At 42.3% G+C, this 27,537-nt stretch overlaps 1 protein-coding gene across 4 annotated transcripts in view; it reads left to right on the top strand.

The window, feature by feature from the left end:
* Positions 1–27,537, top strand: part of FRK (fyn related Src family tyrosine kinase) — a 64,950-nt gene that overhangs the window by 12,554 nt on the left and 24,859 nt on the right. For 3 of the 4 annotated variants that reach the window (XM_053261614.1, XM_053261703.1, XM_053261783.1), the window contains 3 exons: positions 19,537–19,658; positions 23,421–23,584; positions 25,807–25,975. In XM_053261614.1, coding sequence (XP_053117589.1) covers positions 19,537–19,658; positions 23,421–23,584; positions 25,807–25,975 — 455 coding nt within the window. Of the gene's footprint in view, positions 1–6,222; positions 6,302–19,536; positions 19,659–23,420; positions 23,585–25,806; positions 25,976–27,537 lie in introns of all 4 variants that reach the window. The other variant, XM_053261860.1, reaches the window with a different exon arrangement.

Raw genomic sequence — 27,537 nt, 5'->3', positions numbered from 1 at the left:
CCAGCACACATGCCTGGCTCTTCCATCAGCAGGGCGTTCGCAGTATGCAAGCCAAGAAGACCAACTATCCCTCATTGGCTTTTTGATGACACAAGGTAACAGGGAAATACTGCAATTAGAAGGTGAAATAATATATTGTTTCCCTGGTTGTACAACAGTGGGAGGTGTGGGGTGGATATGAATTTGGATCATGGCATGACAAAAGCTTAAACTCTTTCCCCCAGTCACGGACTTAGTCCTATTTGGGCCTCCTGTGGTAGTCATATTTGAAAGAAAATTTAAGCCTGTTAACAATAATGACTGGTTTATATTTTGTGTTGTAAATCACCCAGAGACGGAAGTTTGGGGTGGTCTACAAATCTGAAAAATAAAGAATGGATGAATGAATGGATGGATGAATGTTTGGCTTAAGATACTCCCTTTCTACATACAGTAACTACCTCATAACTGCTAGCACTAAGAAAGAACACACATCCCCTTCCATCCTCCGTTGCCCTTCAGTGCTAGCAAATAGTTCTAACAAATGAACTGTTCATTTCAACTGTTCACTACTGAGTTACAATATCTAAAAATAATTCTAAAAATGAAAGTAAGCTGTATAAAAAGAATTATGGGGAGTTATTCAAGAAAATGAGTTATGTTGGAACAAATTATATGTATCTTTTTTGGGCTGTATTGCAGATGTTAAAATGACAATCTTGCAGCAATTAAGTTTCCTTTTTCAGATTTTCTCAATGCACGTAGAACATTAACTGAAAACCTGGCAGAGATTAGTTATACAAATTATATTTAGAATAAGGAAAAAGAAAATAAAAAGAAAGAAGCTGTAAAAAATAAAGAAGCAGTACTGAAGGATTAAAAAAGACATGGTTTAGCATGATCAAATATTAAGATTTGTTATTTTGTAAATTCCATTCAGGGCTTCTAACTGAGCAAAGAGGCACCTTTTAAAAGTGGTGGTTCTCTTTATTTAGCAGTGGGAGAGTAACTGCCTCTGTCCAACCCCAGCACATTTTGTTTTGCTGACCAGCGATTCAAGGAGAGAAAATACTCCAGGGAAAAGCTAAAAAGTCCAGCTTGATATCCACATATTTGGAACCATGTTTTAAAGTACTGTCTCTCATGTGTCCAAGAAGGCACCATTTAGATAAACTGACATTTGGAAGCTACATCACCTTAAGCTCTATGAGTTCAGAAACACACTACCGACCCATCATTGCAAAGCCCATCTAGAGTGTGGGGAGTGCTTGGAACTCTAATGGCTCTTGTGTGCAACAGTGTGTGCACACACACACATGGAAATGGGGGAGCTGTGTGAAGGCTCCTGTTGTGTCACCAAAGTTCCTTGAAGCACACATGCTTTTTTTAGGATATTGTAAGATATTCCCTTTAGGGGATGGAGCTGCTCTGGGAAGAGCATCTGCATGCTTGCATGCAGTAGGTTCCAGGTTCACTCTATGGCACCTCCAAGATAGGGCTGAGAGAGACCCCTGCCTGCAACCTTGAAGAAGCTGCTGCCAGTCTGTGCAGACAATACTGAGCTAGATGGACCAATGATCCAACTTGGTAGATGGCAGCTTCCTATGGTCCTAAGGATTTTTTTAAAAAATGCATCCTTATAATTCCTCTTAGGAGCCTGAAAACATTTCAGTCAAATGAAATCACATGACAGTCTACTTTTTGAAAAAACACAAAATAGTTAAAACTGATTAGTGAAATGATGGCTAACAGGCATTAAGAATATGATTATTGATATAGGAGAGCAACATTAGAATTTGTTCAAAATATGAACAAGACATGCTAGCATAATTTCTTGTATGAAAGAATTCAAACTTCATTGAAAGCTTCATTTGATCACAACAGGTCAAATGAGTGTTTCCAGAAGATACATTTTTACAGTTTGAAGTACAATAATAAATGTGGGTATCTAGATCACTGCACAACGTTGAAACTTCTTAAGTGCTAGTACTAGTACATATATATCCAATCCATTCTCATCACAATCAAGTACAGCATGTACTTCCTAAGGATCATTTATACATTTTTAAAACAAAGTACTTTTATTGACACTTTCAAGAAGACACAAAGGTAAAATGAATACATAAATTAACAAAGATCGCGATCCAGTTTTGAGATAGAAATATATAGTACAACCAAAAATGTAGTAGAGCCTTACAGTGTCATCTAGAGCACTATAGTGCACACATAGAACCTAGGAAAATCAAATCACCCCTATAAAGAAGGCGGCTTTATCAGGGTGTGTGCTTTTTTGAGGGGAGCGAGCAACAATGGCATAAGTTTAAGGGAAGGGAAAGTGGATTACTGTGGCCCCTCCTAACCCACCCCTCCCGTTCTACAGTTCTAGTGCCTAGTACCTAAATCCCTTCCCCAAACTAGGCCCTGTTTAAATAACTCTAACCTGATCAAGGCAGGGGAGCAGTGGGGCTTACCTTCTGGCACCTTCTGCTGGAGTCTGGCCAGGTGCTGCTCTCCAAGGAACTTGGACTGAGCAAACACTAAGACTCAACAGCTGGGGTTAGGGCAGGTGGGCACCAGCAGGCAGGCACCCACCAAATCAAAAAAAGAAAAAGCGGGGGGGGGGGGACACACCAAAAAACAAACAGACAGGCAAACAAGGGAAACAGAGAGAGCCTAGCAGTCTGGGCACCAGAACACAACAGCCTACAAAAAGAAAAAAATCCAGTGTGCAATCCAGGCACACAGCAGCAGCAAAGGTGCAGTTTGTGGCTGCAAAAGAAAAGGAAAAGAGCATAGCACCACAGTTATCAAAGCCACTGGGGCTGACTGCAAGCAAGAAGGGAAAAAATCCACAGAAGAATAGTATGTAGCTTGGGAGTGCCCCTGGATCTAAAACTCTCTTTGGTCTATCAGGTTAGGGCAACGGCCAGAGGCGCTTTTAATTAGCTTTGGCTGATATGTCAGCTACACCCATTTCTGAAGGAAAATGACCCTAAAACAGTGGCACATATGCTGGTAACCGCCAGGCTTGACTATCGTGATGCTCTCTATGTGAGGCTGCCTTTTAGTCCGGAAAATACAGTTGGTGCAGAATGTGGCAGCCAGACTTGTCTCCGGGATAACCCAAAGAGACCATATAACTCTGATCTTAAAAGCATTGAACTGGCTGCCAATATGTTTCTGAGTGAAATACAAAGTGCTGGTTATTACCTATAAAGCCCTGAATGGCTTGGGTCCATTAGTAAAGACATATGATTAATAAATAAATAAATAAATTCCAAGCAGCACCCGTTAAAACCACTGGAGCTGCTGGTACAATTTTTAAAAAGTAGAGAAAAGACAAGAAAAGCAGTTGTTGGCACTGCAAATTAAAAAGAGACATACACACTTAGCAGGGACTCTCTCTCTCTCTTTCTCTCTCTCTCTTTCTCTCTCTCCTGGCAGGCCCCCAGGCCATCTGTTCTGCTGCTGTAGTCTCTCTGTTCCAGTCCTCTGATTATGTAATATCCTCAATAGACAGACACACTCTCTGACCTCCCCCCAAGCCCCCTTATATGCATTTTGTAACTTCCTCCTTTGGGCTCCCCCTTCCACTGCCTCCCCACAGCCAATGGGAGCACAGTTGTCCATGACAACACTTCTTTTGTATGATATACAGCCAACCAAGAAGCAAGAAGATCAGCAAGGGAAAAATAGGACTCCAAAATGGTGCTCAAAACATTTGGAATGTTTCGGTTGAAATGGGTTCGTTCTGTTTTGATCTCAAAACACTCAAAATGGCCCGTTTTGAGCATGAAATGTTTTGTACATTCCTACAGGAAAGAGTTAATATGTCTTTTCCCTGCCAAGGGTGGGCAGTTGAAGTTGAGAAGACACAATCACATAGAGCATGCCCCCTCCCACATCGTAGCCACTGCCAATAGTTGCTTGGTGACTGACCCTCTGATGCAATACCCAGTTTGGCAATGAGAGCAGAATGGAGATTACTGGGCTGGAGCCTGAGCAGACTAATAAGAGGGAGGGGTTATTCTGGCCAGTAGCCGGAGGTAATGAAATTGGAGTTGCTCAGTTGTCTGTGGCATGATTCTTGGGTTGAGAAATTAACCATAGGTGTTCTTTAACTGAGCTTTGGCGCTATGTCTGAATGGAGCCAATGACTTGTACATTTTTATTAGCACATAATTCTATTGGCATGTTAACCACTGGAACACATTTTAGCCCAATTTAAACACCTATTACCCCTCTTCTTTTTATCCCCCCCACCTCTTTTCAGGACCAAATTTTACTCTCCCATTCTTCTCACAACATTTTTATAGATAAGTGGAATTAAAGGGCTGCAACAGTGGGTATTTGAAATTCTACAAATAAAGGCCACATATTTCAGAATGGAACTACAATCAGGCCTTATGCTGTGCAGGACAAGCCTATTCTAGCATAACACATTTTTTTTTGAAATCCAAGAAGAATGTTATGCAGCAGTAGGGGGAAGGCTATTTTCAAATAATGAACCCTGAATCAAACTTGGTCAACTGATTATGAAGGCAAGTGACCCACAGCAGTAGTTGCCACTTTACTTTGCCCATGTAAGTGAATAGTTGCCATTCAGTCTTATGGAAGACAGTAAAGTGCTGACCTTGGGGATCTTTTTTTGTGAGGGCAGAACTTCAAAAATATAGGCACAAAGTACACTTCGTCCCCAGTCATGTGCAATATGCAGCATACAATTCATTTCTTCATACATACTCTGTACATCACAATGATGGGCATTGTGAAGGAATCATAGCAAATGGAACTTTTTTAGCACTTAGTTTTCAGAATTCTTTGCAGCTCATCTTCCCAAGAACAAATCTTCCCAAGAACCCAGTGAGCTAGGTCACATTATCTTCAGCTTTCAGATGTGGGCCTGAGAGACTGCTGTTTCTAAGACACCCTGTTAAGTCAATGGCTGAATTCCACGATAAAATCAGTATTCTAGCCACAGGGTTACACTATATTCCTAGAGACAAATAAACCATGCCATGAAATTTAGAAAGTGAGATGAAATACTGAAGCCACTGCTCTTCCCAATGACTGGCATAGGCTTTTGTTGTATGTGCTCACTCTCTGCCTTCCCACTGGCTTCCTTTTGCTTCATCTACTTTGTGACCAAAATAACTCTCCTTTATTAAGAAGCTTCTGTGGGTAGTAGTGAATGATTATGAGTCTCTAGATGCCATGTTTCAGATGCACAGATACCTCTTTTTTGTTGTTACAATAATTAGATTTTTCAGCTGCATGAATTGGATCAACAAACATGATTCACTTTACATATTAAGTGCATTATGTACAATGGCTGTTAAATTATGCAGGCCAGCATAGTTATCTCTGGAAACTTGAAGTACTAGTTCTCTGCAGATCAAAATAGCTTTTGACTGGAAGGATTAAGTGATCAAAACGAATCATGTGATCTGTTTACATACTTTAATACGAACACTTCCTTTATTGTATTGAGGCTTTTCCCTTTCCTTTGGCAGTAATAATGGGAAAGGCTTTAATATATTTTCTGACAGAATGGCATTTATTAGTTTTGCTTTTTATTTTTGCTCAGACTAGGCTAAATGATTATTCTTGTGGTTTTCATGATTATCAATAATGACGCTGCAGGCTATTGAGGAACACAGTCCACAAATAAATGGAATTATTGAAATGGAAGGGTGTAAACTAACTACAAATAGAGATAATAAGCTAGGGCAGGGCAAAAATATATAGACATGAATAATGGCACAAGATAAGGAAAAAGGGAAGAACTGATATATTGTTCCTTAAAACTGTTCATGTTGGAATATTTTTCTAATCATTTGTGGATGGTATCCTCCTGAAAATGAGAACAATTAAATCTAGGGAATGTAGAACAAATTGTTACATGCCGACTAGGGAGGAGAAGTCAGTCAAGTTTCCCGCCCCTCCAAGATCCTTGAAAGTCAGTATGGATTATAGGAATTAGATGGATCTGATCCCTCAGGATTGAGCTTTCAAGATACACTTTAAGATGAGTTAAGAATGCCCTTTTGATTATACAATTTGTGCGTCATGTTGATACACAGAGGTAATATGACAAGGAAGGAATGGATGGGTTAGCTTGTGGCCCAAGCCTGTAGGGATGTGATTGGTCTGTTGCTTGGAAAAGATGGTGAAATGGGAACAGGTAACACAGAGAGGGAAAAACTGCTTAATGCCTATTTTGCATCTGTCTTCTTCCACAAGGCACATGTGGCCAGCCCAGCCAGACAACAGATGCACAATGCACAAATGAAGAAGTAAGGAAAAGATGGGTAAAAAGATGGTAAGATAACACCTAGCTATTTTAAATAAGTTTAAGTCTCCAGGTCCAGACGGATTACATCTCCACCACTATGTGTAATCTTTGAGAATATGGGTGAATATTCACCCTGGAGAATGGGTGAAGTGATGAGCAAATGTCAGCTTGACTTCCTATCAGCTTGACTTTGATACCTGGCAAAATCCTAAAACAGATTATTAAACAGTCTGTCTTAAGCATTTAGAAAGGAATCTGGTGATTAGTAGGAGACAGCACGGATTTATCAAGAACTGGTCATGCCAGACTAATTTCATATCCCTTTTTCAGCAGAATTACTGGTTTAGGAAATCATGGTAATTCTGTGGATATGGTGTGTCTTGATTTCAGGAAAGCATATGACAAAAGCTCTGTTCAGGCATTCAAAAGAATGCCTTTGCAAATGATTACAGCTGCCTAATACCACCTTAAGTGGCGTAGTGGGGAAGTGCTTGACTAACAAGCAGAAAGCTGCCGGTTTGAATCTCCACTGGTATGTTTCCCAGACTATGGGAAACACCTATATCGGGCAGCAGCGATATAGGAAGATGCTGAAAGGCATCATCTCATACTGCGCGGGAAGAGGCAATGGTAAACCCCTCCTGTATTCTACCAAAAGAAAAACACAGGGCTCTGTGGGCAACAGGAGTTGAAAACGACTTGATGGCATGCTTTACCTTTACAGGGAATTAGAGGTCCTGCCCCCACATGTCAATCATTTCTCTCCAGCCTGGATTGTCCCAGGCTGCTGATCACAGAAGCACCTACCATCTAGGGGTGTGCATGGAACTGGCTGGTCCAGATCAGTTCAAGTCCAAACCAGACCAGGCCAGTTCGATCTGACATCCGTCAAAGCCCCCTGTCCAGTTCGGTCCGGGTTTCCCCCCGTGAACTCAGCATGACTCATGCCACACAGAGACCCATTGCGCAGGCGTGGTGGCCTCCAAAATGGCTACCACTCTGGGGGGAAATGTCTGAAAGGGCTGAAGAATGGCTGAATGGGCTGGTTTTTGACCGAAGGGAGGCCAGCAGGGAGACCGGGAACCTGTGTGTGTGTGTGTGGGGGGTAAGTTTAAATATAATAATAATAATAATAATAATAATAATAATAATAATAATAATAATAATAAAAAATTATTATTATTATTATTATTATTATTATTATTATTATTATTATTATTATTAAAAACCCAAAACTTTCAAACCCACTAAATGGGCCTGGGGGGTTTGGTTTGACCCTGAGCCGACGAACCGAACCTGTTCAACATCGAACACATTCGACGTTGAACCCGTTTGCAAATTCCTACTGCCATCACAGTGAAGTTAAACATATAGTCTTACATATGGGTAAGAAAAATTAACTGCACAAGTACAGGATAGGAGAGACCTGGCTTGGTAGCAGTATATATGAAAGGGACCTAGGTGTCTTAGTGGATAATAAGTTGAACATAAGCCGGTAGTGTGACACAGCTGCTAAAATGGCCAATGCAGTCTTAGGCTGCATTAATAGAGGCATAGTGTCCAGATAATGAAAAGTCATAACTCTATTATTTTTGCTCTGATCAGACCTCACTTGGTATATTGTCTCCAATTGTGGGCCATGCATTTTAGAAAGGACTTGATAGACTGGAATGGTTCAGAGAAGGGCAACAAAGATGATAAGGGGATGGAAACCAAGTCCTAAGAGGAACTGTTGAAGGAACTTGGTATATTTTCCCTGGAGAAGAGAAGATTAAGGGGAGATATGACAGTCATATTCAAATATCTGAAAGCCTGTCATATAGAAGGAGAAGCGGACTTGTTCTCTGTTGCTCCTGGTGGCAGGAGTAGAACCAATGGATTGAAATGACAAGGAAGCAGAATTAGGTTAGATATTGGGGGAAATTTCCTGACTGTAAGAGCTGTGACAGTGGAACGCTCTGCCTTGTGCAGTGATGGACTCTCCTTTACTGGAGGTTTTCAACAGCCAGCTGTCAGAGATGCTGTAAAGGTTTCCTGCATTGGGCAAGGAACTGGACTAGAAGATGTACAAGGTCCCTTCAGACTCTAAAATTCTATCATTTAGCACACATATTTTAGTTCAAATTGTTCAAGTGTTTCCTCCCCTTCAACCCAATCTTTAGTGTCAAGTGCTGGGTGATAGGTGGATAGATACAGAGCCGGGTCTCATGATCTGTGAGACCCGGTTTCTTCAGGTGAGTGGGGAGGGAGCCCTGGGCGGCCGGATTGGCCGCCCACACGATTGCCAGCTCCGAGCCGGAGCCAGCGGGCGCTGCGGTCCAAATCTATGGTAGGGGCTGAATGTGCTTTAGATGGTCAAGGCTGGTAGATGGGACACTGTCTATAAGTGGCAAAAGACAAACATTTTGTTCAGGCAATCAGATTTAATGAACTGTTTGAGTATGTGTGAAGGGGGAAGGGGGGTCGGGATCACAGCCACTGACCCATGCTCAACCATTCATCATACTTGTTGTACACATTAGATGTACCTGCATAGCTTCTGTAAGTCAGAGCAGAACCTGGGGTGTGTGGTTCGAGCATATCTCTATCAGTACCAGCATTTTTGAAGTTTACAGATTGCACAGAGCAAAAAGCCCTACTAATATTACTACTATTTTATACCGCTTTTCAACAAAGTTCTCAAAGTGGTTGATATAGAATAATAATAATAATAATGAGGTGGAGGAGGTTCCTTGTCCCCAAAGGACTCACGGTCTATGAAAGGGCTCACAGTCTACAAGGAGACACCATGACAGCAGCCACTTGGGGAATACTGTGCTAGGGCTCAATATGGCCACTATGTACAACACATGTATAATCTATGCAGAGTGCAGTCAAGTACAGATCTGTCTGTACATACAGTTATATACACATTATGTCCAGTGCACGTATATTAATACCTATCTGTTAATGCTTTCAGATATTTGAATATGACTATCATATCTCCCCTCCATTTTCTCTTCTCCGAGGAAAATATACCAAGTTCCTTCAACAGTTCCTCATAGGACTTGGTTTCCATCCCCTTACCATCTTTGTCTGTATCTTGCATTTGAGGGGTCTTGTACCGAGAGGTGCAGCTAGGTAATTGTGGAACCTGGACCTAATGAGCTTACGGCAGCCCCCAAGCAAAAGAACCATCCTTCCCATGTGTTTGTGTATGTATATGTGTGTACATACACATACACACACACACACGTAGTGTGGTCTCCCCGCCCCTCACCAAATGCACTCTCAACCCGACCTGTGGGTTTGTGGTGATATCTATCTATCTATCTATCTATCCACAAACCCACAGAGTGCATTGTGGGGGGCGGGGGCGACCACATAACCCCCAAAGGATCCATACTTCTTGATAATAATTTATCACAAGCCCACAGACCTGGGCCATAGTGCATTCTGCCCCCTCCGCCAAAAGACTACGTGAGCCCCAATGGATTCACACAGCTTCTTGACCATTCACAACTAACTGACATGTCCCTTGCTCAACAGTTAAAACCCCAAGCCAGCTTGGAAATATAGTGCATTCATAAGGGGGGGGGGATTAAAACCACAGCAAATGTCCCTTGCTTCATAGATCTCATGCATACCTTTTGGATCATAAACAAACTTTAGCATAGTGTATTTGTAAAAACAAATGTTTATTCAGATGTAATAATTTGTTCCACTTTGACTAGATGTGCTCTATGGGCACTCCTCTGCTAACTGGGCAAAGAGGCACCTTCTTAACATGGTGATTCTCTTTATTTAGCAGGGAGAAAATAACTGGCCCTATCCAGCCCAGCACAATACTTCCAGTGACTGTTGCTGGTTCCTGTCTTATGTTTCTTTTTAGATTGTGAGCTCTTTGGGGACAGTGAGTCATTTTATTTCTTTATTTGTTGAAAAAGTGGTATATAAATATTTCTTGTCGCTGTTGTTATTGCAGTAGTTCATTAAAAATCACAAGATTGACAAATTTCCTTGAAATAAAAATACACAGATTCCTGCCATCTTGGACTACATGTGCCCAATTTCAGAACTCTAAGCCTAGCCATTCTGGAAATGTGAAGGGTTGGGTTAAAGGGGGTAATGTGCACTTTTTTATGAAGGCAAAGTGCAGATTCCCTAACAGGGGCATGGACTGATGGTCCATGGGGTGGGGGTGGGGCTTCGGTTCCAGGTTTTATTAGGTAAATTTATGCCATGAAAAGCCATTCATAGGATTAAAAAAAACTTTTGAAGGGTTTTTAAAAATAATAATAATAATAATAATAATAATAATAATAAAAAATCAATGGATTAATGAATCCACTTCAAAATCAGTACATAAAGTCCTGGTAATCTTTCCTACATCCAAGCCCAATTTCAGAGCACTAGGCCAAGCCATTCTAGAAATATAAAAGGAGGTGAAAGTGGGGTGATGTTTACTCTTTTTTATGAAGGCAATGGGCAGATTCTTCCACATGGGGGTAGATTGATGGTCTGGGTGGGGGAGACTTCAAATTTAAATTTCCAGAAGTTTTTGTAATTTTCTGCCATGAAACAAGCCATGTTTGGACTTTTAAATTCAAAAAAGTAATTAAAACTCAGTTGATCAACTGATCTGCTTCAAAATCAGTACACAGAGTCCTGATTACTTGTCCAACATCTGTGTCAAATTTCAGAACTGAAGGCCAAGGCATTATGGAACTATAAAAGGGGCCCTCTTTTCCCCTTGGGGAAAATCACTGGGCACTCTAGGAGAATGGGCACATGGACCTGGGCCCCCTGGTCCATGCATAATGGTGTCCCTGCCTGTACTCTTCACTTTAAAAATGAATGCATGCACATTCATACAAAAAATGTATGTATTCCCATGTAAAATATAATGTCAGAATATAAAAGTTCAGATGAATGCACCGCCAATTTATTTAATTAAGAATTTGCTTGACTGAACAGGGCTAAAAAGAAGATCTGGGTGAACCCAAATTAACAGCTTTAATCTAAAGCAAACTCATTTGGAATCAAATGCAAGCAGCAGAGAGGACTGAGGCTCAGAGAATACAAGCACAGAAGGAACTGAGATAAATGAGAAGCCGAAGATCTGCATGGCTGAGAAGCAGGAAAGAAGTAGCACCTGTAAAACAGGCAAAGTAACCTGTTACTCAAGCAAAGCATTTATATCCAGCAGGGTGTTTTCTGAACTACAAGATTGGCACCGGTTAAAGCGTTGCAAAGTGTGACACAAAAGTGCAACAGTTTCAACCTGAGAGTAAAGGGTTGTTTAATAATTCATTGTGGGCTGGGTGGCCATTCATATTTTCTGTCGACTCCAGCATGTTTTCAAGGCAGCGTTTTCATGATTACATATGCTGATTAATTCCATGAACTACTGGGGAAGAGGGGGGTGAGAGAAGGAGGAGCTGTGCTGTTGGAAACTGTTTTAATTTCCACTTTTTTCTGCTCCCCCTTCAAATATCCTGTTTACCAACTGAGCAGACTCTGCTTTCCAGTGCTGCCCTAGGGCAGAGCAGGTGGAGGAGCAGCGGGAATCCCCCATACTTGTGCCAGGCATGGCGCAGTGTGGGAGGCGGCCGGGTCTGGGGGAGCCTGCAGTGGTAGTGGGAGCAGCGGCAGCAGCGGAGAGCAGGAGGAGTTGCAGTGCAGCAAACCCAGCCGGGTGGGTACAGAGTTCCCACCCCAATTTGCCATTGCCCTGCCTGCAGGAAGGGCAGCCATGAGAGATGATATCAGGGTTATCCCTGCATGTGTGTGTTTCCCATCCCTCCAAAAATCATGGAGTGTCTCACATCCTCGAGACCTCAAAGAGGCAGTGGTCAGCTTTCATCCTTCTACTCTAGAGCAATCACATGAGTTTCTCATAGTCCTGTGTCGAAGTAAAACAGATTCTAGGGAGTTAAGGTATCTTTGAGGGCAGAATGCAAGCTGAGATAGGTTTGCTTTGGGGAAACCACAGCTCCCACCCCCCACCCCAGCCTCATCCGGTTTTCCTTTTGTTTACTGCCTCTGGATTTGTCTCTTGCCCTTGACTTTTTGGCCCTAGGAGCTGAGCTCCTGATTATTTAATTATAGAGATTAAACACTGGGACTGTTCTGTGAACCCGCCCATCCCTGCCTGCCTGCCTGCGCCACCTGCCACACTTCTCTCCTGGCTCTCTCTTCCTTCCCTCCTCGATCCAGCCTCACTGAGCCCCTTCCCGCCCCCTGCACTAAAATTGTCACACTACTGTCTTCTGAACCATCCAAACAACACTTCATTGCTGTGCATTAAAAACAGGGCAAGTCTCCTAAAAACAAAACAAACAAACAAACAAAAACACAGCTACTTTTCTGCAACACATTTATAGCGTTGTAGGGGGCAACACAGCAATAAAATCTGAAACAAGGCATGGGAAATATGAATGGCACCCTGCTGACAGTGATGTCAAAACACTGGCAATACAGAGGGGCACTTATGGGACACGTTGGGAATCTGTGGCAGTGGGGAGTCTGGAAAATGCCCAGGAGATCAACTGCCTGCCTTGATGATGTGATAATTAGTCAGCAGTGCCTTCACAGCCCCCTACTGGTCCAGCCTAGCACCTGACACAGAGCACTGGAACCTGTAGAAGACTGTGGAGACAGGTTCTCTGCTTTAAACTGTAATACTGCTGATACTTGGGTTGAGGTAGGCGAAATATGTCAAAATAAGTATGGATGTACTTGTCCTTATCCCTTGGATTTACAGCTGCAGAGTATACCTAACCAAAAATATGGCAGAGCAGTCATGCTTAGCCTTCTCAGTTTCTAGATGCTAATATCCTCTCACATTTCAGTTAGGGTTACTTAACATTACAGAGCATTACAAACCATTCAGTACAGGATGTAGTCACCGGTTAAACATTCCACTGAAACAATCAAGAAAGAACTGAGAGAGGTGAGTCAGAACTATGTAAACTAAAACACAAAGGGCATAGTATAGAAAACAATCCTTGATTGGTGGCTTGTTGTTCAAAGACTTATTGTGAGACATCTTCATCTCATGTTTACACACACTAACTGAACTATGATGGGAAAACTGAAATTGGAATACAATTACAGTATGACCTGCTGTTTCACTACCTAAGAGTTATTATTCAAACTGAGCAATTGTTTCAACTTTTAGCTGGAGCAGACCTCTGCTGCCTTCTGAGATTTGATGTGCAAGGTTTTTTTTTGCCCAACTAGGCTTACAAATATTCTTCTTTGTAAGAGAAAAATCTTCTATGATGAGGAAAAAAAATGTGATGAAAGGATTTTCTCACTCTCCACTTTGATGATCCAATTTTAGCCTTACAATTAAACTCTATCTTTCTGAAGGCAGCCCTATCATTTGTTAACAAAAATGTTCCCTGCACAGAGCACACAGTTGCTGCATTTGTGAATGTAATTCAGAAAGTGACTTGAAATTCCCATTCTCCTTCTCCAAATATGTGTCAAGCCCTTTGAAACTGATTTCCAGGTCAAGCTGAATTAAAAATACATGCTGTGAATTTTTCCCTCTTTATTTATATATTAGATGTATATACTGCTCAACTAACCAATGTCCTCAAAGTGGTTTACAAAGAGAACAATATAACACCAAAATCTAAAACAATAAAAAAATATAAACAAACAACTAAAAAACAAAGAAACAGTCAATAAGCCATTACAGAGTCAGCAGAGGTCAGGATAACCCCCAATTATGAATTAAAAGCTCACCAGAATACAAAGACTTTAGTTTGTTGCCCTAAATATAGAGTTGATAGACATCGCTCTTTCTAGGGAGAACATTCCACAGATGAGGTGGGAACTACTCAGAAGACTCTCTTCCGGCTAGCCACTTGTCATTGAGGGTGGCAACACCCAGAGGCAGCTTTCAAAGGTGATCTTAAAGAATGGGCAGGAACATATTGGAGAAGGCACTCCTTCCAGTAGATACTTTTTAGTTACTTTTTGGCCCTTATATTTAAATTTATATTCATGATTGGTCAGTATTTGTGTAGTCTTGCACATGTTCATGAATGTTCAGGAGAGGAGAGCTGGTCTTGTGGTAGCAAGCATGACTTGTCTCCTTAGCTAAGCAGGGTCTGCCCTGGTTGCATCTGAATGGGAGACTTGATGTGTGAGCACTGCAAGATATTCCCCTCAGGGGATGAAGCTGCTCTGGGAAGAGCAGAAGGTTTCAAGTGCCCTCCCTGGCTTCTCCAAGATAGGGCTGAGAAAGATTCCTGCCTGCAACCTTGGAGAAGCCGCTGCCAGCCTGTGAAGACAATACTGAGCTAGATAGACCAATGGTCTGACTCAGTATATGGCAGTTTCCTATGTTCCTATGCTAATGACCTCCTTCCCACCACTTTTATGATACCTGATTGTCTGCTTAGACTAATGTAATTTTTCTTAATAAGTCTTTGTGATGTTACATCCTCCTGCTCTATTGCATAACATCCCATGTTGCATCCAACTGGATTATTGACCTATGTGATCTTACAACACATGTGATGGTTGGCAGTAGCACTGGAACAGTCAATCATCTTTTGAAGCCCAAGAACTTCCCTCCAGGTGTGATTCCCGATGGAGGGGCTTTAGAATGGGGGAGAGATTGAGAGTTAAACTATCTTACTAGTAGCTCAGAGAGTCAGATTGGGTGGAAAGAGCCAGGGGATAGGACTATTTAAATATTTATGAATTAAGAGATTTAATGCCCAATCCACACAACTCACGGTGGTGTATAAACAAGAACAGCATATATATTTGAAAAATTAAAAACACCTGGCAGAAAAGATATGTCTTCAATAAAGGTTTAAATGCTGAAAGGGAGGAGGCAGACCTAATCAGGGCGGGGGGAGAGAATTCCAAACTGAAGGGGCAGCAACAGAGAAAGCCCTTCCACGGGCCTTAGTACTGCTGAACTCTCTGAGACCAACAGAAGGGCAACCTGAGAAGATGTCACAGGACTGGCCAGGAGAGGCAGTCCTGTAGGTAAGCAGGTGCTAAGCCCCGAAGGGTTTTAAAGGTGAAAACCAGCACTTTGAATTGGCCCCAGAAGCAAATAGGTAACCAGTGCAATGACCACAAGAGAGGTGCCATACTATCATATCTCCTAGTGCCCATAAGCAGGCGCACCACCTCATTCTGGGCCAACTGAAGCTTCCAGGTCATCTTCAAAGGCAACCCCAGGTACAGCACATTACAGTAATACAGACAAGCGATGACGAGGGCATGAGTTACTATTGCCAGGGCCTGCTGGTCGAGATAGGGCCGCAACTGGTGGACCAGCCTAAGCTGGACAAAGGCACCTCTGGCCATGGCCTCCACCTCATGCTCGAACAGGAGCCGTGAGTCCAAGAGGACCCCCAAGTCACGGACCACCTCCTTCAGGGGCAGCACAACCCCGTCTAGGGAGAGACTCAGACTCGGCAATTAGCCAGATCGAGGAGTAAGCAAAAGCAACTCAGTCTTGGAGAGATTAAGTCTGAGCTTGTTTTGGCCCATCCAGACCCTGACAGCCTCCAGACACTGGGCAAGCACAGAAATGGCATCTCCGGAGTGGCCTAGGGTGGCAATATATAACTGAGTATCATCAGCATATTGATGGAATCTCACCCCAAACCGACGGATGACCTGCCCCAGCGGTTTCATGTAGATGTTAAAAAGAATGGGTGTGAGAACCGAGTCCTGAGGCACCCCACAAAGGAGTAGCCACAGGGCAGAGCACTCGCCACCAATGCACACTGACTGAAAGTGCCCACTAAGGAAGAAATGAAACCACTGCAAAACAATGCCACCAATACGCAACCCGTGCAGGTGCTCCAGAAGGATACCATGCTCGATGGTATCGAAAGCTGCTGAGAGATCTAAAAGGACCAAGAGAAGGGTGCTACCCTCATAAAGGTCACAATACAAGTCATCAACCAGAGCGACCAATGTGTTTCCATGCTATGCCGTGGCCTGAAACCTGACTGACAAGGATCTAAAAAAACAGCTTCATCCAGAGCTCTCTCAAGCTGGGCACATACAACCTTCTCCAAAACCTTTGCAAGGAAAGGTATCTCAGAGAGGGCTTAGAGAAGCCAGAGATAGTGCTGGAAAAAGCTAGAGAGAGGTTCTCTAGGGAGATAGTGAGGAGATTATCACGATCCACTAAAAGCGGGCTAAGGGAGCCTAGCCCGCTTTTAGTGGATCGTGTGCTACCACAGGAGCCACGTGGCTCCCGGCAGAAAACTCCACTAATCCCCCCCTCCCCTTAGCCGAGGTTAGGGGAGCGAGTGCTCCGCTAACTGCGGCTTTTGGATTGTGTGTTGCTGCAGCGTGGCTCTGCACTGCAGCAACTCATGAGTAGACCCCTGACCAGGAGGCTAAAGAGCAGCTTCCCGGCCAGGGGGTCTCTCCAGCATGCCCTGTGCTCTCACACAGGGCATGCTGGAACTACCGGGGGCCCCTGAACTCCCAAGTCCCCTCTGCCCCTGAACTCAAAGCCCCCTCTGCCCCTGAACTCCCAAGCCCCCTCTGGCTCCGTGACAGAGCTGGCAGTCGTGTGGGTGGCTGCAGTGGCCACCCAGGCAGGGCTTGCTGCTCATCTGCGGGGAGAGTGGGCCTAGCCCGCTCCCCCTGCAAACCCTCTGGAGGCAGGTCTCATTGATCGTGACCCACCTCAATGTCTGTTCTGGGACTGGTAGGTTCCGACTGGGTAGGACAGGATCGTTGTCTATTGGAGATAGACAATCCAACTGTGGCTATCTCAGTCAGATTGTTTAACTATCTGCCCATATGTGTAGCGTTTCTACCAGTGTGTGAAGTCTATATTGTCCTAAAACCTTACAGCAAATCATTATATACTCTGTAGCCAAGGTTTGATTTTGTTGTTATAGAAACCATTACATATGTAAAGCCCTGCTTTGGCAGAGAAAGAGAGAAAAAACTTTAAGCTACTTGTACATACATAAACTTGACTTTGTTTTATTTTAAAGTTAACTCAGCATCCTGTGAGTTATACTTCTCCCCACGCAGCCCTATAATATTAAGGGGTTTTCAGGACGCAAACCTAAGCGTGAAGAGTTTGGTGATGGCAGCAGAAGCTTGATAAAGGGAGGAAGAGATAAGAACATAATTCTCAGCACAACTGGTCCACAAAGTTATTAACCTCTTTAGTTTTGGGAGCAGACATCCCTCATTAGTAGTGTCTCAGAGTGGTGAGCAGGGTATGGCTCCCCACAAATTGTCAGTGAAGAAACTGATGGAAAATATCTATAGATAAAAAGGACTAAAAACAGAGTATGCTGGGATTTACTATAGAAATGGTGCCCAAATGGTTTCAAACCAAATGACAGTTTTAAGAACAATTTTGCTACCAATTTGAAGACCCACATTTCTTTGCTTTGGAAATGCATGTTTTGATATGGATATTGAAACCCCCTAAAAGTGACTTAATTTGTAGTGTATGTGTGGTATTCAGCTCAGTTTCAGTTAAAAGTGTGAAATCCATGATACACTTTCAGTTTTGTAAAATAAGCTTTGTGGTATTGTGGGGAAAACAGTGCGGGTACTTCGTAAATTAAAGCTTTGTTTGTGTTAGTAAAAATTCCATCTATAAATCATAATGTCGTAGGAGATGATGTATTGATAGTTGCCTGACTGTATCAAGTAGAATATTTACTATTTACTAATAAAAGTGTATATGCACTTGCATTTACACTAAAGCCATGACTCAGCTGTCTTCACTTAGCCCAGTACTATTTCCCCATTCCTCTCTCTGAAAACATTGCTCACAATCTAATGCTTGATCAAAGAAACAAGTCATTGTTGTATCAAAGGCTTAGATTGGAACCCTGTATTTTTTTCACATTTCCTGCTGCAGTCTAACCTGCTGCAGCTTTGACCTTTCCATGGTTAACTCCAGGATGATTGACAAGTCAGGCAATCCTATGTTCCTGCCAAGCCAATGGCCAGTGTATACTAGCATAACCTCAGAATAACATCAAGATGCTATGCACTCAACAGCAAGAATGAAAGAAAATGACAGAACTAAAGACAAAAGAGAGAGAGAGCATTACAACTCTGCCAGCTGCTCATTCAGTAGCCATAGGAAAAATGTTGGCACACACAGACCATGGCGTGGTGTGCTGATGACCAGGCTCAGAGCCAATAATGCACATAGTAATGAGGAGCCAGTAATACACCCAGCAATGGGGAGATTACCGCATGATGCCACCCTAGCCCATCACACAGAAGACAGTTCACTGACTAGACACAAAGACACTACACAAGAGCGAACACAGTGGTTCAGACAGTAAAAGCCCAGAAATGAAGAGGCTCCAAGGATCTCTCTGCACACAGGAATTCAAATCTCCAAACTTTCTGACTGCAAATAACCATAGCTGTGAGTAGCAAACACACAGAAATGGGCAGCCATTAACAATGAAGAAACAATTCAGTTTGGAAGATGCCTCTATATAAAACATACCCACTTTCCTAGGACAAAGGTTCCGGTCTCCTAGGGGATAGCATACCCACCTGAGAAGGATTAAAACAACAACAACAACCAGGAAGGGAACTGAGAAACCAGGACAAACTCCAAAGGAAGCCACAATGCACTCTTCTAGTAGAAGATACTTGGGGCTGAATGCATAGAACTCCTGGGTGGGAAACAGGCAAGGCAGATGTGAGCCCTGCCAGGCGAGTGGTAGAAATAGGGCCAAACTCATAGGGGTGTGCAAGCTGCCCCCTCATCCCATTTTTTTGTTCTATTATTTTTCATTATTAAAAACCTTCAATTGTTTAGTTATTCATATTTGTTCCCTTAGCTTTCTGTTACTTGAGTTTATTTTCTTTTAAAACTGTTCTTTGCTGTTCATTTGAGCAGTCGTGATGGTGGCAGGCACTATGTGGGCCGTGTGGCCCTGTTTGCGAGCAAAGCTGCGCCCCCTGCATCTGACATCAGACGCAAGGGGCATGGCTGGGGCGCGAGGCGTGGCGGCCCGTGTTCTTGGAACCCGTTTGCTCAATGGCTCTGCCCCTGCTGCAGCCGTTTTGTCTCTCAGTGCCTTTCACATTACACAGCAGCCTGGCAGCTCTCTAACACTGACGTTCCACTGCACAGAATGCCACCATTTTTAGTGGCAAGTTAGCATCCTTTCAGTAACATCATTCAATTTGTATCAAACAGTTTTGTTTCCTTTATCATATGCTTAGAAGAACAAGCCTAACTTTGATCACTAATTAATTCTACAAACTTCTTTCTATTTTAGGTGGTTTTTTGGTGCTATTAAACGAGCAGATGCTGAAAGACAACTCTTATATTCTGGAAACCAGGAGGGAGCTTTTCTAATCAGGGAAAGTGAAAGTCAAAGAGGCGAATTCTCACTTTCAGGTATCACTTCTTTTTTGCCCTTCCAAGTGTGTTAAAGTTTTAATTTAATTCCTCTTGGGTTTGCTCATGTAAACTCTGTAATTGCTCCTTCCCTAGAGATACATAATGCAAATTGGCAACAGCTAGCTGCTAAGCAGCTTTTGTACGTTTGCAATGGTTTTTTTCTTTATAAATATATCCATGCATGTGTAAATTAGCCTAAAGTATCTTTGAGAAGCAATGCAAGCTGTTTTCATTTCAGCAAGCATTTTGTGCAGGAGATGAGTTCAAGGTTGTTACATCTAATGGAAGATTTTTCTTCCATTTGTAAAGTATTGTTGCTTTGGGCAGGATATGATAAAAATACAAAACTTCTAAAATAAATGGCTGACATACTGATTAGTGTCATGCATGCATAAGAATATTTTCCATTTGCAAGGCAATATTTACCAATCCATCCTTTCCTTTGCAACCCCCAGTGCCTCCCAAAAATATGTCAAAGGTCCTCCAGCCCTAAGAGACATATTGGAAGGGGACATCAAAGGGCAGCCTAAGGAAGATGGAATAGGTGGAAATCATCCTTCTTCCTTGTGCATGCAAAACTTATTTCGTGTGCACCATGTTAATCAGGATGTTGAATTAATTATTATTGGTCATGTCTTCATCTCCCTTAAGTATCAGCCTCACTATAAAGTAGTAACCATGGTATTCTTAATGTTATGAATTTATGTTCCAGGTTTTGGGCGACTGGAGATAACTCAGTAGCAGACTCTCTCCCCAGAGCTTCTTTTAACAGCAACAAAAATCCCCAACTCCAAATGCTCTCATTCCTGCATGTATGTTGTCTGGATAAAATGTTTTATTTGAAAGAAGAAGCATATATGTTAATTATTCATTGCGTCTTCCCCCCCCCTTTTTTTTTCCACATGGAAAAGCATGAAGAAAACTCCTGCCGTCAATTTACCTGTCCAGGCTGGGGTTTTTTGTTCCCAGCTGCAGATTGTCTCTTACCAAATTTCTGGGAATTTCCTTCTTCCTCTGTAGCCTCCTACCCCATTCCTCAGGGTTAACCCCCAGAAGAGGTTTTTTGAGATGCACAAGACTCCGCATAATCTAAAAGGTCATGAAGTGAGGTGAGGCAGGGTTAGGCTAGAAGGTTAGTCAGATTGCAGCACCATGGATAGCCCTGAGAGTTGCTCCAGCAGCAGCCTGAGCTTTTAAACACCTCTGAGTTCAGGCTAGCGCTCCTTGGCTCTACCTCTCTGCCTAGGTAGTGAAAACCCTAAAGGGGCCGTCTTCTGGACCTGAGTCCGGCACCCTTCCTTCTCTCTCTATAGTTCTTCTTACCCTGTGTGGTGTTTCTAATGAATCTGTTCCTTGATGCAGGCCAGCTCTTGAACAATATAGTTACAATTTAGTCCAATCCTGGATTGTGTGTGGGGCTGATAGAGAACCCGCAGGGGAACAGAAAGCAGTCTGCATTTTGCCTTGCTGTGCTGAAGAACCAGAACACTTTCTTCAATGAATTCTTAATCATACTGCACAGCCAAATCATTGGGTGCTGCAACCCTTCCCTCTCTGGTGCAATATCCCCTATTGACAGTGCTTGTGTGCAGATATCAGGGAATGCAATTGTGTAGGAGGGGCCAGTACTTCAGGGGCTCGGATTCCGAGTGTGCTCTTGAGTAGGGGTGTGCATGGAACAGGTTTTGCATTCCATTCCGAGAGAGAGGTACCTTTAGCATTAAATTAATCCAAGCATTTATAGGTACCTTTAAGTCAAATTAATTGAAGCTCTCTTACAGGTACCTTTAGCATTAAAGTCATAGAAGCACTTTTTTGATGCGCAGCAGCCAGGTTAACTCTGGACACACCCTGCCACTGTCTGGAATGCTGGCTAGAATGCAGCGGCAGTGGCTTGCAGTGTCAGCCTGACACGTTACCTCTGGTAAGTAAGAAGAGCTTTGATGACGTTTATGTTAAAGGTACCAGTAAGAGAGCTTTGATTAATTTAACTTAAAGGTACCTGTAAGTGCTTGGGTTAATTTAATGTTAAAGGTACTTCTTGCCACCTCCAATGCCGCCCTCTTACTATCTTGTTTTTTTAAAAAACAAAAAACCGGAACACTTGGAAAGTTCTGAATGGAATAGGCTTGTTCTGTTCTGAGCTTGGAACAGTACCCCCTTTATAGGGGTGTTTTGTTCCAAGCTTGGAACACTTGAAATGATCCATTCCAAGCTTGGAACATTCCAACTCGGAACATTCTGCACATCCCTACTCTTGATGGGGGCAGGGGCTCAGACTCCGATATCTGTTTTGGAGGGTTATAATCTGAGGTTTCTTCAGACTCTCACTCAGTGTCAAAGCCCAGAACTTGGTCTAGTGCCGGTCCTGTCTCCTCAGGGTCAAATGCAGAATTCAGGGTGAGGGTCATGACATAATTTCTGCATTTGACCTTCATTCAGCATTATATAAAATAGTAATCAAACATCATTAAAAACCCATTGTGTAGCTAATACCTCAGACAAAGATCTAAAATTATCTTCTGTGGCACCTGTGCACCCTCTAATGGCAGCTGGGGATAACTGCATATTAAAGGCCTGTCTGAATGTTTGATTAAACATGTCTCTTTAAAGTAGAGGTTAAATATTTGATTTCATTTACAGTAGGACTGCAGCTGGTGAAAACCACTTCATATGAGCTGACAAGGCTCATATGAGTAATAAAGAGAGCTGCTGTACCCGATTGGTCTACTAATGGTTCCTTTTAGAAAGACCAAGTGCAACAACAGTCAGCATTGATTATTCAATATCGAATGTTATTAAATAATGTGTTTTGTAATGTTGTGCAGTTTTTAAAATATTTGTTATATCAAAACTGTACTGATGTGTATGAATGTGATGTTATTTCAAGTTATGGTTTTTCTTTGTGTTACTTGTTCTTTTGTTTTTGGTTAATTTTTATGATATGTGAAATGCATAAATAAAATTTAAAAACTTTCAGTTTTTCTGATTACATAGGATTACACACCATATATATATGATTATGCCTGCAAGAGCAGTGAGTGTGTATATGTGTATGTATGTATTTTGTATAATTCTATTCAGATATAATCAAGTGTGTGGTGGTGTTTTTGTTTAATCCATTCCTTGATCCAGGCCAGCTTTTGAACAGGGCTTTAGTTATTTGTATTCCAATCTCGTAGAGGCAGGGCTAACAAGCAGCCAGCAGCAAGAGCATGGAAAAGTAGTCTGCACTTGCCTCTCTGTACATAATATCTGTTTCACTAGCCTATTAATATTCCTGATTCCACTCCACTGCCTTGTCCTTGCATACCACAACTCTTTCTCTTGGATTCTACATGTGTGTACAAAGAATAAAAATGATAAGGCTATAAAGGGCCTTATTGTCATAATCATCCCAGGGGAATACAGGTATGGACTTGTATCTTCTTAACAAAAACTTACCAGCAGGGTAGGTTTTCCTATGGATTTTAGCTATGGAAGTCAAAAAATGGCACCTTCATATTTGGCCATGTACTCTGCTAGCTGAACAAAAAGGCACCTTTTCAAGTGCTTACTCCTTTATAGTTGGCAAGAGGAGAGCAACTGCCCCTATCTATCTCCAGCACAGAGTCTTTTCAGTAGTTGTTGCAATTATAGGATTGTGCCACTGGATACCCATTTTGGTGGCTAGTAAGGGCCTCAATCTTACCTTGGCTGTGTTATTTTGAATGCCTACAGCAGGCAACTCTTTATATTCCTTTCTTTTTATTTTCCTAGTGACTGATGGGCAGACCGTGAAGCACTACCGGATCAGACGACTGAACAATGGTGGCTTTTTTGTGACGAGAAGGAAAACTTTTCAAACCTTGAATGAATTTGTCAGACACTACAGTGGGGGCAGCGATGGGCTGTGTATAAAGCTTGGGAGGCCATGTATAAAGGTATTGCTATTTCAGAGTATTTTTTCCCCTGTCAAAGTATAGAAAAACTTCTGGTTACTGAGGCGATAAGCACTTAACCTCTCTAGCAGCCATGATGTTTATTTTAGGAAATCATGCATAACAACACAATTTTATTCTCCTTGGTGGCATATCAATAACAAAATGTCATGCCATTTTGGACAAATAAGAATGTGGCTGCAGGAAGAAAGCATGCCAGGTTGTGATTTATGAAGTCACAGTATAAATGTATATCGAGATGAAATCGCCTGGCTCATAACTCTAGCTGTCCATAAGTTCTAACTGCAAGAAAAGCAAACCCATCAGGTTCCTATAGGCAATATTTCATTGTTTTAGAAGCTTGCCTAGCTGTTTTTTGGGATTTTTTTTTTTTGTAATCTAGGATATATTTTAATCTTTCAGATTCTAAAATAAACACTTAAAAAGAATAATATGACTATATACTTGGGGCTTTCAAATTCTCATATCATCAGTCATTTTAAAAGCAATAACTTCAAGGAGTGGATATTTACACATTTATACTTTTGATTCACTAAACTTTAGTGACTAAAGTATTCCATGTTTTTATCAAATATATATTGTGTGAAGACCATTAATCCATCCTTGGAAGCTGAAGAGCAACCCCTCCCCTCAAAACCCCTACTCCTACAAAAATAAAATTAAGACATAGCCCACGCTGGTATTGATGTGCCTTTCTGCACAAAATCTGCAGGCTTTGTTATTGTACATTTTCCAACTTTTAATTACCTTTGAGAAGAGGGTCATCTCACTTGAAAACCATTAGGAATCCAAATTTTATACAAGTAGAAAAAAAATAGCTGACATGATGCACAGCCTAATACTGGTTTTTCTCTTCTGCCAGAGCGGCTGTGCATGTAAAAATCTAGCCCTGGAGGAACTGTGTAAGAGCACAGTTGCACAATGACACGAAAATGTGTGCTTGAACATGAACATTGGTGCTTCCATTGCAAACTCAGTTATGCAAATGTGGGCATTCATTTCTAATTTATTGTGCATCTGCATTCTTGTGCAACCCCACCAGGACTAGATTTTATTTGCACAGCAATCTCAGCAAAAGGGAAATGCTGGTGTTATGCTGCACATCTTATTAGCCATTTTTAAGGGATTGAATGAATACATTGTGCTGGTTCAGACATCACTAGGTAGGGGTGTGCACGAAACCATTTTTGGTGATTCGGTTCAAATTCAAACTGAACCATGAACTGATTTGGTCCAACTGGCCAGTGGTCTGTTCCGTTCAATTGACCCAGTTTGAGGGGCTATGCTTATAAAAGGGAATCCAGTGAGGATTCCCATTTACAAGCAACGGCGAATCCTGCCTTTAAAAGGTTTCTAAGGGCGGCTGGGGGTGGTGCCTCCTTACAAGAGGGCACCTTACTGCTGGTGGTGCCTCCTCTAAACCCGTGCATTCCCTGGAGTAGCATGGCCCATGCAGTGGTGGCATGATTCCAGCCTCCGTGAATGTTCAGAGGTTATTTCCATGACCTCTGCTTATGCACAGAGGCCATTTGTGTGATCAGTGGGGGGGGGGGGTGCCGGAACTTAAAGGAGCCAGTAAGGTACCCTCTCATTACCCTGCCGGCTCTTAGAAACCTTTTAAAGGCAGAATCCCCCTTTGCTTTTAAAGGGGAATCCTCACTGGATTCCTCTTTACAAGCATTGCCCCTTTGAACTGGGTGAAACTGGTCTGTAACAGACCGGGCCCAGCTGCCTTTTTCAAATTCAGATCAGCCACCTTTATTTTGTGTCAGTTTGGTCCGAATTTGAACCAGCTGAACTGGTACTGCACATCTCTATCACAAGGAGCCACGATTAAAGCCTGGTTCTGTGGGGCGTCCCCAGGCCTTAGAAGTGTGCACTTCCCTTCCCACACTTTTGTGAGCCTCCCAGGGATTCTACTTCTGATTTAGGTTCGAAAGAAACCAAGATCAGTCATAATATGACTTATCTTTGTTTATTCTTCCACAAATTTATTGATTTTGGTTTATTAACTTCCATGAAATAAATTGAAATATGAAGCCCACTTCAAACAATCGGTTCCTACCGCCGTTTATTCAAGCATATTGGTTAAAATCAATCAATCAATCAATAAAATATTGATCTGTTTAGATGTCATGACCAATCTTGATTTCTTTCAAACTTCTGGTTTCTGCTTATGTATGTTGTTGCTTTATTTACACCAGAAAGAAATCCCAACTCCCTATGATTTGTCATACCAAACTGTGGATCAGTGGGAGATAAACCGAAATTCTCTGCAGCTCTTGAGAAGGCTGGGTTCTGGCCAGTTTGGTGAGGTATGGGAAGGATTATGGAATAATACCACACCCGTGGCAATTAAAACACTCAAACCGGGTATGTTGAAAATCTCTTGAACATTTTTCTTCCACATTATTTAGTAAGTAAGTGAATGAATGAATAAATAAATAAATAAACTTTATCTAGTCAATTATTCTAAAATAGAAATAAATAGCAGCATTCCTTTAAAAATCTGGCTGCAATCATTTGAAACAATTTAAGATTTCAACTCATATTTTCCTACTGACCTAAAAGCATTCAGCCTGGCACTTTCCACTGGGAATGTTTTTCCCCTACTTGAGAAGTTTGTCAGATTTTTGCTTCGAGGGGACTTACCATGCAAGCCAGTGCATGTTTATGTTGCAGAGTGTCTTGTGTCTGCGTGGATTAAAGAGCAAACACCAGTGAAAGATTTTTAAGTTAACTTTACTTGGGAGGCAAAGGCACTAAGAGGTCAGTACAGAACTTGCTGAGGGTATTTTCATGATCAGTGGAAAGCGGGCTAAGGGAGGCGAGCCCAGTTTCCCCAAAGTGGGTAAACCGCTTGAATACCCCTCCCCTTAAATGAGGTTAGTGGAGCGAGCACTCTGCTAACTCCTTTTTTAAATTGTGTATTGCCATGGTGCAGTTCCACAGCACGGCAACACATGAGGAGCCCCCCAACCAGGAGGCTGCAAGCGGCCTCCCGGGCTCAGAGGTCTCTCCAGCATGCCCCACGCACTCGTGCAGGGCATCCTGGAATGTCTGGGGGCCACATGGTCCCCAATCCCCACTGCCCCTGCTGGCTTTGTGACGTTGCTGGCAGTCATGTGGGCAGCCAATTTGGGTGCCCAGGGCTGCGATAGTGATCGTCTGTGGGGAGAGTGGGCTAAGCTGTAACACCTGACAGTTGAGGTAAAGGATATGCATATCAAATACAGAAGATATAAGAAGCATGTGATGTGTTCAGAAACCTCATTTCCACACTCACCTATTAAGCCAACTTTTTTCACTTTGAAATATTACCATAAATGAATGTATTCTTGAATTTGTTTTCCTCATTTGAATTCTTTGACCTGCCATATTATTCTGTATTTAGATTTTTTTCAAAAAGAGTTGAGAGGTCATGTGATTGGTTTCAAGGCTATTGTTATAGTTAATTAATCTTCCATTAGTTTGGTGTTTGGTTTAGAACTTTGTTTATCAACTTATTACTGGTCAAGTACATCCTGGTAATACATGCTGATGAACACCGTGTCTGGTGATGCAGGGGTTGGATTATATAAAAGCAGATAACTGAGCAAGGATGGAATTTAAGAGCCACTAGATCAAGGCACATTGTGTTTAGAAGGAATGTCTGCTTGCACAAAGTGGGGCTGACAATTTCCCATCCCTAGTGCTTTCTCCATTGCACACCATTCTCAAGGATCCCTCAAGCCTTAAGAACAACATTTCGGTTATTTGGTTCCAAGCCAATGTATGTGTGTATTGGCCACTCAAAAGTACTATATACTTATAAAATATTAGTACAAGGACCAGTGGCAACAAACAAGCAGGAGTGTTTGTTGTGTGTGTTAAGATTTGTGTGTTGTGTTGAGTGTTAAGAAGGCAAGGTAATGATTGTGCAACAAGGATAATTC

Source organism: Hemicordylus capensis, chromosome 1, assembly GCF_027244095.1.
Source record: "Hemicordylus capensis ecotype Gifberg chromosome 1, rHemCap1.1.pri, whole genome shotgun sequence".
In the NCBI taxonomy this organism is placed as follows: Eukaryota; Metazoa; Chordata; class Lepidosauria; order Squamata; family Cordylidae; genus Hemicordylus; species Hemicordylus capensis.
The sequence above is the reverse complement of the archived record's forward strand: the minus strand, read 5'-3'. Positions and strand labels throughout refer to the sequence as shown.